The following is a 12,737-nucleotide window of genomic DNA, read 5'->3' on the forward strand; positions in this document are numbered from 1 at the left end:
GACCAGGGATTGAACCAGGCTCCCTGCTGGAAGTGTGTAATCTTAACCACTGCACCACCAACTAAGTCCCCATTTCCCAGTATTAAAAAAAAAAAGTGAAATTGACGAACAGTTTTCCTTTACTTGTCTGTATGTAAATCTGCATTCTGACTGCACAGAGAACTCGGCTGTAATCCGTAACTTTGGAGAAAGTCCCTGACCGGCTCTAGCTGCTTAAATTACCTCAGGTCCAAATCTTCCGCTGCCAGGTGGGCTGGACTCTCAGCCAATCCCAACCCGCTGGTCGGGGAGAATAAAGGGAAACAAAGTTCTAGTGGTCAGCGTGGACTGTCTGGCCCTGCGTGCGGACCATCTGCGCATGCCTAGTTCCACCTTTTCCCTCTATGCATTTCCGCCTTTGCTTCTGTTTTTCTCCAGCCGTGCGTGGGAAGCGGTTACGGGGCTGATGAGTCTGTGCACTCTTCTGGGCTCAGTGCCCCTTGGAGACGGAGAGGCGAGTGAGCTCAGGATGGCTGGTTGAGGACCGTAGGGGTTCCGTGCAGTTTAGGGAGTAGGAGGGAAAAGGTCGGTACCCATGGTGGGGAGGAGCTCTGTAGACCCCTGGGGCGAGAAGGGGGCGTCTCCATTGGGAAGAGTGGGCCGAAGTCCCTGACAGACTAGCCCCAGCCCTGAGCTGGAGCCCCCCCCCCGCCCGTGCGAATGCGAGACGCCCTGTTTCTAAGGGCTCAGGAGGAGGGACTTAATATACAAGCAAGATGCAGGCAGCGATCTGGTGGCACGGGGCGGGGGCGGGGCTGCTGAGAGAATGCTTGCTGTGGAGGGGCGAGTGTTGCAGGGCGTGGGGTCTTGGGAGAAGAGCCACCAGTCGGGGCTGATCAGTTAGCTTAGCTTTGTACACAGACTCCGTTCCTTTGGTTCTCCATTTATCCTTTTTGGATTCTAAACTGCCCTCCGGTCATGTCCATTACTTCATGTTGTTTCTCTTCTGCTTGCCTTAGCATTCAGGAAGGATATTCAAGAGTTATCTGTTTTTTTGTCTCTTTGGATAGAATTTCTTTCTCTTTGTTTCTGAAGATTAGTGCCTTGTTCAGATCAGTTAGTGGCGAAGACTAAAAGATCTGACTCATAAGGCAGTATTGTTTATACTTTTCCATACAACTAAAAGCAAGTGTTTTATAGAAGAGTCTTCTGTGAAATGGCAACAATGGTAAAACATGGGTCTTTGCTTAAAGCACTGCTTTTTATAGCTTTCTGTGGAGTCACTAAGCAAAGGTTTAGTAACGTTAGTAGGGAAGTTAAACAGCCTAGTCCTGAGTTTCTTCTTTTTCTTTCTTTATTCCTAAGTATTTTTTTAACAACAGTTTTGGTGTAATTAATATTCATTGTGTGTATTTTTGTTTTAATCAATTTTATAATTAAAAAAAAATTCATGAACACCAAGGGAGACTTAAACTGTTATAAGATATCCCTAGGCGCTAAATACTTAACTCTGAAAAAATGTATACCCAAGAGCTACATGGTAATATTAGAGTTGTATTAGGTAGGTGGTCATCAACAATATATATATATATCCATGTCTTTGAAGGTCAAAGGGACATTGACATTTTTTTCCTTATCTAGTGGTGTGTTTAGCTTTAATAGGAAAGGAGAATTCAGGAACTGCCACACAGGCCAGATCTTTCATGACTCCAGTCCTCTTCTTCTAACCCAGTGTATCTTCAGAGTTGTCTACGTTTTTCCAGGAACAGCCAAAAATGAATAAATCGCAGGTGAGTTTGTTCATTCATTCCTTTGTTTAACAGTGGACTTTGTGAGATTTGTAAGAGTCCATACATTAAGATAGGAAATCAGTAATAGATAAAAATTGAACTTCATAGAAAATATAAAGATAGCAAATCAAGAACAGAACCAAGTTGGCTTATATATACTGATCATTTATAACAGACTTTCTAAGTTAACCTGCAGATAGGTTTATGATGTTTCTGATAACCATGGCAGAAAGGGATACACTGTATTTTGGATACAAAAAGATTCCTTTCAAGACGCAACAAAGTCTTATGGAAGATACCCTTTTTGCTCGGGACACATGGTAAGTAATTTCCAGGGACAGCTCTGAAGTGAGTGCCTCAAACCATTCCTTACTGAGGGTAAAAAGGTTGAAGACATGGTTCAAATAATGAATTTTATGATAGTCTTACTTATTTTTAGAGTATGTTTAGAGGAATAAATGGCATGCATGCTTGTTACAAAGCTGTTTTATCTTCGCCAAGCTGTGTGTAGAAGTCCTGAAGCATGTGGTTCAAAGTTAAATTCTCTGGTAAATGTTTCTGAGTTCTTCGGTCAGATTTCATCCCATAGCATTCTGTCTTTGTTCTTTTCCACTTGAGAATCTATTCAGGTAAAAGTCACCAGTGACTTAATTGTAGTTGTCTTCCTTGAACAACTGCTGCATTACTGACTGCTCTCTCCTGGAAGGTCTCCTTTTTTCACTTCTGAAACCACTCTTCTGATGGCTTTTTCTTGGGGTACTCCTCATTGTGCCCCAGAGTTTAGTTCTGAGTTTAGTTCCAGCTTCTACTAGACTTCTCATTTTACCCCCACATTGGAAAAATATGTAGATGGTTGAACAATACTATATATTGTTTGGGGTGCTTTTTAAAAATACATAAACTATTTTAATGTATCTGTGATACAGTTTTCTCCTGGTTCACTAGTAATTTAAAATCTATTGATATGTAGTTTTATTCCTTTTAATGCCATATTTTTCCATTCTCAGTATTCTATTGGTAGACATTTAGATAATTTCTATTTTTTAGTACTATAAACAGTGCTACTGTGAATATTCTTGTCACTCTGCACAAATTTCAGGTGTGTCTCAGACTCTAGAGCAGTGCTTCTCAAAGTGAGGTTCTTTGGCTGGAAGCAGCAGCATCACCCGGAAACTTGTGTGAAATTGCAGGTGCTCATGCCCTATCTCAAACCTGCTGGCAGAGAAATGGAGGGGTAGGCTCAGCAGTCTGTTTTAACAGGGTATTCATGTGATGCAGATACTTTCTAAGTTTAAGAATCACTGCTCTAGAGTTCTGTGATTAATAGGTTTGAGTTATAGGATATGAAAATCAAGACTATTTTCCTTTCCATCTTTCCAGATATAAAAATTACTTCCTCCATAATAGATGAAAAACTTAACTTTGATTTTCTGACTGATTGTGGTTGTGCAGCTTTCATAAGTGTATGGCTTTTCAGGTTTTGCAGTGTTTTGTATGCATTCCCTGTGTATTTTAAATGGTAATCTTTTGTTATAACTGTTACTAATTATCTTTTCTCAGTATGCTTTTTGTCTTTTCATTTAATAGTGTATTTTCTGAAACTTTTATATTGTGATACAATCTTTTTGTGCTTTCTGTTTTTTATTCTTGTTTTCCTTACCCCAGGGGCCTAATGAAATTTTTTGTTTTGTCTAAAAATGCCAAGCATGTTTTTTTTTTTTAAAATAGTACCTTAAGCCATCTTGAATTAAAAAAAAAAAAAAATATATATATATATATATATATATATAAAATGTGATTAAAGGACCTAATTTTATGTTATCCATCTGTAAAAAATAAAGAGAACAATAAAAGGATAATATTTCCTGACCAAGCACTAGCAAAACAGATCTGAGTGGGAATACCTGCCACATGTCTTCATTATGAAAGCTGCTGGCGTAGACTGGGTAGATTTTGTCATGTTCACAAAGTATCCATTGAGAGGCATTTGGGTTTTATTTACATTCCCACCAACAATGCAAGAGGGTTCCCTTTTCTCCACCCCTTTCCCAGCATTTATTTTTTGTAGGTTTTTTGATGATGGCCATTCTGACCGACCGGTGTGAGATGATACTTAATTGTAGTTTTGATTTGCATTTCTCTATTAATTAGTGATGTTGAGCATCTTTTCATGTGCCTCTTGGCCATCTGTCTTCTTTAGAGAAATGTCTGTTTAGATCTTCTGCCCATTTTTTGATTGGGTTTGTTTTTTTGATATTGGAGAATGCTTAAGGTCTACTCTCAGCAAGTTTCAGCTATATAATACTATACAGTTAATAGTCAACATACTGTACATTAGATCCTCCTAAATTATTCTTTTTTTATCTTTTTTATTGGAGTATAATTGCATTACAGTTCATTTACCATGAAGTGAACCAGTTTTATATATACATATATCCCCTCCTTCTTAAACCTCCTTCCCAGCCCACCCCCATCCCACCCATCTAGATCATCAAGAGCACTGAGCTGAGCTTCCTGTGCTTTATAGCAGATATTCCCACTAGCTATCTGTTATACACATGGTAGTGTATGTATATGTCAATCCTAATCTCCCAGTTCATCCCACCGTCCCCTTCCTCCCATGTCCATGTGTCCGTTTCCTACATCTGCTTCTCTATTTTTGCACTGGAAATAGGTTCATCTGTACCATTTTTCTAGATTCCATACATATGTGTTAATATGTGATGTTTATTTTTCTCTCTCTGACTTACTTCACTCTGTATGATAGACTCTAGGTCCGTCCACATTTCTACAAATGATCCAATTTCATTCCTTTTTATGGCTGAGCAAAATTATTCTTATAATGACTGAACATTTATACCTTTTGATTTATATCATTCTGTTTCCCCTTTTTCTTAGCCCTTGGCAACCCCCATTTCATTCTCTTTCTGTGAATTTGGCTTTTATTGGAGGTGGTGGTGGTGGTTTTAGATTCCACATGTAAGTGATACCAGTAGTATACCTTTCGTTGTCTGACTTATTTCACTTAGCATAATGCTGTCAAGGTCCATTAACATTTTTCCCAATGTCAGGATTTCCTTCTTTTTATAGCCAAATAGTATTCCATTGTATATACCATTACATTTTTCGTTATTCATTTTTCTTGAACATTCATTCATCCTTGAATGTTTCCATCCTTTGGCTATTGCAAGTAATGCTACAATGAACATGAGGGTACAGATATCTCTTTAGGATAGTGGTTTTGTTTCTTTGGGGTTTATACCCAAGAGTGGAATTGCTGGATCATAAAATAGTTCTATTTAAAATTTTTTCAGGAGCCTCCATAGTGTTTCCATAATTGCTACACCAGTTTACATTCCCACCAACAGTGCACAAGACTTCCCTTTTCTCTGAATCCTTTACAACATTTGTTATCTCCTGTCTTTTTAATAATAGCCCTTTTAACAGGTGTGAGATAATATCTCACTGTGATTTTGTTTACATTTGATTAGTGATTTTGAGCACCTTCGGCCATTTGTTTGTCTTTGGAAAAATGTTTATTGACATCCTTTGACCATTTTTAAATTGGATTATTTGCTTTCTTGCTTTTGAGTTATATGAGTTCTTTATGTATTTTGTATATTATCAGAAACATGTCGGGAATATTTTCCTATAGGTTGCCTTTTCAAATTTTTTGATTGTTTCCTTGGCTGTGCAGAAGCTCTAATGCTTTTGTTTGTTTTGGCCACACTGTGTGGCGTTGTGGGATCCTAGTTCCCAGACCAGGGGACTGAACCTGCGTCTCCTACAGTGGTAGCTTAGAGTCTTAACCACTGGAACACCAGGGAAGTCCCCAGAAGCTCTTACATTTGATGTAGCCCTGTTTGTTTATTTTAGCTTTTTTTGCCTGTGCTTTTGGTATCTTATCCAAGAATGATTGCCAGGAATAATGTCAAGGAGCTCCTTCCCTGTGTTTTCTTCTAGGGTCTTATGTTTAAGTCTTTGATCTATTTCAAGTTAATTGTTCTGAGTGATGTAAGATCAGGGTCCAGTTTTATTCTTTTGCAGGTAGATACCCAGTTTCCTCAACACCAGTTACTAAAGAGATTATCCTTTTCACATTGTGTGTTATTGCTGCTGCTAAGCTGCTAAGTCGCTTCAGTCGTGTCCGACTCTGTGCGACCCCATAGATGGCAGCCCGCCAGGCTCCACCATCCCTGGGATTCTCCAGGCAAGAACACCGGAGTGGGTTGCCATTTCCTTCTCCAATGCATGAAAGTGAAAGGTGAAAGTGAAGTTGCTCCATCATGTCCGACTCCCAGCGACCCCATGGACTGCAGCCTACGAGGCTCCTCTGTCCATGGGATTTTCCAAGCAAGAGTACTAGAGTGGGGTGCCATTGCCTTCAATTAACTGTGTTAAGTGTGGTATGAGTTTATGTTTAGGCTCTCTTCCACTTTTCTGCAACTGTTTTTTATCACACGTGAGTCTCCCTTTCACTGTAATTAGTATTCACTTAATGTAACTGAATTGGTTCTTAATTCATCCATTCAGCAACCATTTATGAATATTTATTATGTGTCCTAGAAAGAGATATATATAGTTTTTATAAATAGAAATTCTTAGAATTATGTAGGACGTTTAGTTTTTATATTACTACAAGTCTTATGATAGACACTTGTATCCCTATCAAGGGGGGCTTCCCAGTAGCTCAAATGGTAATAAATCTGCCTGCAATGCAGGAGACCTGGGTTCGATCCCTGAGTTGGGAAGACCTCCTGGAGAAGGGCATGGCAACCAACCCCAGTATTCTTGCCTGGAGAATCCTATAGACATAGGGACCTGGCGAGCTATAGTCCATGAAGTCACAAAGAGTCAGGCACAACTGAGTGATTAACACTTTCACTATGATAGAGATATAAACAAAATCCTGTTTTGTTTTCCTTAGGATTGTTTTTTCTAGTCAAAAATTAAGAAGTAGACCTTTTAAGTTTAAGATTCCTGTTTTTATGTTGGGTGATTTAATCTATTTTCATTTATTGTTGTTTGGTTTTAGGCCCTCTGTCCCACAATGTATTTACTTGCTGTGCTTTCTTGTTGGTTGTTCACACATATTTTATTGATTTATTTTATTTTGCTTTGTTTTTCTGACACTGAGTCAGCTTACAATGCAATATGCTATTTTAACATAGGATCCCTAAGTGATACTGTGTTTCTCCACCTTACCTTACTTCTCCACCTTACCAACTTACTTTACTTCTCAATCAGTGTACTCTCCCTCTTCAGATATTTAAGCAGTCTCAGCCTTGATACTCATGATAGGTAGCTACATCAACAGATACAAAGATTTTTATCAACATATTCTCTATTAGCAACTTAAGAAAATATCACATGTTCAAACCTTTCCTTTCAGAAGGTATAAATTATCTTGTTGCAAACCCCTGTAGCTACTGGCTGTCAACTTACTGGCAGATATTTATTGCTGATTTTATAAATTCATTTACTATTTCATATATTCCACTTTCCCCTTTTTCGAATTCTGATTTTTTAATTTTGTTTTGTGCTAGATCATGATACAATAAAGTGTGTAAGATGCATTCAATATAAGTGTATACAGCCTTTTTTTAAGACACATACATAAATCCTAGTAATTACCAACTAAGTCAACATATTTAATATTTCCGCCACCCCTTAAGGTTCCTTCATGACTTTTCCAGTCTTTAAGAACAACTTTCCTTCCCCTTTGTGGTGCTTGTCTATCATTATTTATTAATTTTGCCTGTTATTGAAACTTAGATGTATAGGATTTGTGTGTACATTTTTACATGAGGCTTTTTTCATTATATGTTTGATTCATTCATGTTGCTGCATGTACCAGTAGTTTATTTCTTGTATTGCTGCATACATGAAAAGAATACAATTTACTTATCCATTCTTTCTCTTTTTTTTTTCCTCTTCTTGCCACTTTTATTCAACATATTATTGGAAGTCTTAGTCACAGCATCATCTGTCATCCCTTTCTCCTCCTACCTTCAGTCTTTCCCAGCATCAGGGTCTTTTCCAGTGAGTCAGTTCTTTGCATCAGGTGGCCAAAGTATTGGAGCTTCAGCTTCAGCATCAGTCCTTCCAATGAATTAGTCAGGACTTTAGGATGGACTGGTTGGATCTCCTTGCAGTCCAAGGGACTCTCAAGAGTCTTCTCCAATACCTCAGTTCAAAAGCATCAATTCTTTGGTGCTCAGCCTTCTTTATGGTCCACCTGTCACATCCATACATGACTACTGGAAAAACCATAGCTTTGAGTAGACAGACCTTTGTCAGCAAACTAATGTATCTGCTTTCATTTTTTTGTGTCTTTTTTTTTCTTTTTTAATTAAAGGATAATTGCTTTACAGAATTTTGTGGTTTTCTGTCATACATCAACAAACATGAGTTTGTGTTTTCAAGTCCTTGGAGCATCTTTACTATCATTATTCTGAATTCTCTTTCAGGGAGATTACTTATTTACTCTTTGTTTATTTGGTCTTGTGACTTTCTACCTTGCTCCTTCATTTGTGCTGTATTTCTCTATCTTTTCATCTTTTTTTTTCCTTCTAACTTGCTCCACTTGAGGTCTCCTTTTCCCAGGCTTTAGGATTGTATTACTTCTTTCTTTTGATTTTTACCCTCAGAGGGAAATGTTGGGTGGTTTGTGTTGATTTCTTGTTAGGGATGACTTGTGCTTGTGTTCTAGTAGGAGGAAATCAAGCAGGTAATTACAGAAATACTGGGACATATACATACACACATACAGTTATAACCAAAGTATTCTAAAGAAGAGTACAGGAGATTGACTTGGTGAGCAAGAGAACCCAGAGGTGATATCAAGCAATTGAAAGCAGAATTAGCTAATGCTCAATCTGTAAGTCTGAGCATGAGCAGAGGGCTCCCTGGGCAATATAGCATAGAGAGCTCAACAATGTAACTTGGTGAAAGAAGAGAGAGTGAAGGAATAAAGGGGGAGAATAAGAAAAATAGAAAAAAAAAGAGAAGGGAGGGGAAAGAGAAAAGAAAGGGCTGGAGACAATTGAAAAAGAAAAGAAAGATGAATAGACATATGTGGAAAAGATTTATATATATTCAGGAATAGTTACAGCTGGTAAAGAACTATAGGAAAAGCAGTGGAATATATAAAAAATAAAATTAAATTCATCAAGAAAAAAGAAAAAAAAGTGAAAGAGGAGAAAATGGAAAAAAAAAATCTTAAAATGAATGTTTTTCTTTCTTTTCCTTTTTTTTACAAACACAAAGAGGAAAACTCCAAACCACACAACCAACATTTATCTTTTGGAGGTAGAAATATGTAGAGGGAATAAACAGTGTGATTTATAAGAAAAAATCTTTAAATGAAATTTTTTCTTTAACAAGGAAAACAAAGAGAAAAACTCCACAGCACCGCAAAAGGCTAATGTGAAGGTGGAAATATGATGGAGAATAAACACTGTGATTTATAAAAAGAAAGAATCTTAAAATGAATTTTTTTATTTTTATAACAAGAAAAAGAAAGGAAAACTCCACAGCACTGCTAAAGGCTAATGTGATGGTGGAGATATGTTGGGAGAATAAACAGTGTGATTTATAAGAGGAAAAAAAGAAAAAATCTGAAAAAGGTTCTCAAGGTCGTAGTTCTTGGTTGTGGAGTCTGCCCTTGTGGATGGGGTTCGGTTAGTGTCCTGTGATGTTTTCCTGGTTGGGGGAGCTTGTGCTATTGTTACAGTTGATGGAGCTGGATCTCGCCTCTCTGAAGTGCAGTGCAGTGTCCAGTAGTAGGTTTTGGAGTGTCTGTGCATTCAGTATGCCTTTGGGCAGTCGTTCTAGCTTTCATGGTGTTAGGTACATGTATTTCTGCAGATGCTTTAAAGTGACCTCAGCATATATGCAGTGTCACCAGCCCCCTACTTGTCCCTGGGATCATGAAATGGTGCTTCTGTTCCCCTGTCCTGCCCTGTGGTGCTGGTTGAAGCTTGTTAGGTAGGTGCTTGTGTGGATGTTTTCTTGTGCCTTCTACATCACGGTGACTTGTGTGGGCTTCCCTCTGGCCCCTGAGCTTACCCTCTGTGTCACGGGGCTTGTGTGCACTTGTTTTGGCTCCCCAGGCCTGCCCTTTGCTTCCTTGTGTGCACTTATCTTAGCTCCCACGCACGCACTCTGTGTTGCGGGGTTTATGTGCACTTGTTTCATCTCACCCCCTTGCCCTCTTTGTCACGAGTGTCGTGTTCTTTCAGCTGTGCCAGGAGGGTTGTGTGCACTGCCCGTTTATATTCCTCCTGTCTATCGGTGCCCTGGTCCCATTTGTCTGCTGTGTCACACTAGGCCACCTGGGCCCACCCTCTGTACTTCAAGGGTTGTGTGCACTGGCTGGGTGTGTCTGCGGCATCATACTCAGCTACCTGGGCCAGCCCTCTGTGCTGCAAGGGCTGTGCGCTGGCTGGGCTTGTATGCCGCACCACCCTCGGTTCCCCAAGCTTGCCGTCTGTTAACAGACTGAGAAGAGCAGTTTTCTCTGTTTACTGCCTTTTAAGTCCCTGCTTTGTCTAGTTTTCCAAGACTTCGAAGCTCCGCCTTGGGCCTGCCTATGAAGGAAGTTTCCCTGTGCATTGGGGACCCCTGCTGTTTCAGGGCTCCCTCCTTCCCTTGGGGCATAAGCTCCTGCCCAGAAGTTCTCCATCTTTTCCCTTTAAAAAATTTTTTTATTATTATTATTTATTTGGCTGCTCAAGGGATATTTTAATTGCAGCATGTGGGATCTAGTTCTTGGACCAGGGATTGAACCCAGGCCCCCTACATTGGGAGCACAGCATCTTAGTCACTGGGCCACCAGGGGGGTCCCCGTCTTTTCCCTTTTTATGTCTCCATCCTCTCTCCTACCTCATTGCAGGGAGCTTAGCCTGTCCGCCTGGAGGCTGGGGTCTTCTGCTGCTGCCTAGAGAATGCTTTGTAGGAGTTGTTCCATATCTTGATGAGTTTTTGATGTATTTGTGGGGAGGCTGGTGATGTCCCCATCTTACTCCTTTGCCATCTTCCCCATTCTCCTTTTGATAGGCATTTTCTTTTTGTATCTAGTAGCTTTTAATTTATATAGTTTCATATATTTTTAGTTTTTACTCTAGATACTACAATTTGCATTTGTGATATTGTTATTATAATAAATATGTATGTTGATTTTCCTGCAGGGTTTCTTAACTTACCTCCCTAAAACTAATAATATCTTAAGTGATAAAAGCTATAGGGAAATCTGTTGTTACAATATTGAGTATTTTTTCCTAGTTCCTGAAATAGCTCCACAACAATTAAGATGGTGTTTTTTGTTTCAACCATACCTGAGTTTATGTTAATGAAGTGACTTTTGAAATGTCTCATAAGAATGAGGTACTGAGTACCAGGAGAACCAACCGTATGATTAGAGGGTTGGAATTCTCAGCCCCACCTCCCAACCTCTGAGGAGGAGTGAGTGGCTGGAGGCTGAATTAGCCACCATTGACCAGTGATTTGATCAGTCTTGCATATATAATGTAATCTCCATGAAAGTCCGTGAATTTATGGGATTCAGAGAGCTTCCAGGTTACTTACGGGATTCAGAGAGCTTCCAGGTTGTTGAACATGGAGGTATTATTGGGAAGGTAGTGAGCTCTGAGAGAGCATGGAAGTTTTGTAACCTTTTACCCATCCTTGCTTTGGGTATCTCTTGCATCTGGATGTTTCTGAGTTGTATCCTTTTATATTAACCCATTAATCTCATAAGTAAATTATTTTTCTGTGTTTTGTGAGCCACTCTGTCAGGTTATTAAACTGAACAAAGAGGGTGTGGGAGCCTTGGTTTTTACCCAGTGGTTAGATACACTGGGCTTACACTTGGTGTCTGAAGTAGGAATGGTGTCACATGGAACTGAGCCTGGAACCTGATGCTGTAATGTTAGAATTTAGTTAATTGCTTGGGATGGGAAAAGTTCCCACTAATTTGGTGACCTGAGTAAAACAGAGGAGTTGAACTTTTCCTTTACAGAATTCTTACTTTCGTTTACCTTAAGTTAGTGCTTTACCTTTTCACAGATAGTACTAGAATCTTTAATCAGTTTAACCTTAATTATCCTATTACTAGTATTTTGATGTATTTTACTTTCAGTGTTTTTCATGGATTCCAAAAGACATTATATTTGTTGCTTTAAATTCCATTTTCAGTTTTCTTTATATCATTTTCCTTAACTGTAGTATTTCTTGACTTGTGTGTATTATTGATAATTTTTTCAAACTTTATGTGGAAAATACATTCATTTTAGAAGAATATTCTTTCTGGATTTAGAATTTTCTGGTGACATTTTTCCTAGCTCTTTTAAAATGACATTCCATTTTCATTTTCTCATTTGCAAGTTGCCCATTCAAATTTTTGCCCAGTGTCTTCTCACTTTCATAGTTGCTGTTGAGAGATTTGCTGTCAGGTTTGTTACCAAGATGGCCTGCATTTTTGTCCTCATTAATTAAAAAAAAGTCTTTCTATATTAGAGATAGGACTTCTTTGTCAGATATATGTGTTCCAAATGTCTCTTTCCACTTTGTGTTGTACTTTTATTTTCTTTCTGTCGTTTGGTAAGGGTAAGATCTTAATATTGTAAAATTATTAATGTAATTTGCATCCTAGTTAAGAAGTCTTTGCTTATTCTTAGTGTCATGAAGGTATTTCTTACTGTATTTGCTAAAATTTTTACTGTTTTACTTTTCAAATTTAGATCTGTATACTGTCTAAAATGGATTTCTGTTTATAGTTAAAATAGCAGTAAATGCTGCCTATAATTAAACACTGTGTATTGAAATGGTTGTCCTTCTGTTATCCTTGTCAAAAATCAAGTGACATACATACATTTTGGACTCTTCTACTCTATTGATGCATTTGAAAATTCTTGTGCCTGAGTCACAATATTTTAATTATGATACATTGATAATATATTATACTTG

At 38.4% G+C, this 12,737-nt stretch overlaps 1 protein-coding gene across 8 annotated transcripts in view; it reads left to right on the plus strand.

Moving 5' to 3' along the window:
• Window positions 1-378: 378 nt before the first annotated feature.
• The window catches only part of ZNF33B (zinc finger protein 33B), a 57,225-nt gene continuing 44,866 nt past the window's right edge, over window positions 379-12,737 (plus strand). For 2 of the 8 annotated variants that reach the window (XM_027530853.1, XM_027530848.1), the window contains exons 1-2: window positions 386-564; window positions 1,633-1,769. In XM_027530853.1, the coding sequence (XP_027386654.1) occupies window positions 1,755-1,769 (15 nt within the window). In that variant the 5' untranslated portion in view covers window positions 386-564; window positions 1,633-1,754. Of the gene's footprint in view, window positions 565-1,632; window positions 1,770-12,737 lie in introns of all 8 variants that reach the window. The other 6 variants (XM_027530852.1, XM_027530847.1, XM_027530846.1 and 3 more) reach the window with 5 other exon arrangements.

The sequence above is a fragment of the Bos indicus x Bos taurus genome, chromosome 28, assembly GCF_003369695.1.
Source record: "Bos indicus x Bos taurus breed Angus x Brahman F1 hybrid chromosome 28, Bos_hybrid_MaternalHap_v2.0, whole genome shotgun sequence".
Classification (NCBI taxonomy): Eukaryota; Metazoa; Chordata; class Mammalia; order Artiodactyla; family Bovidae; genus Bos; species Bos indicus x Bos taurus.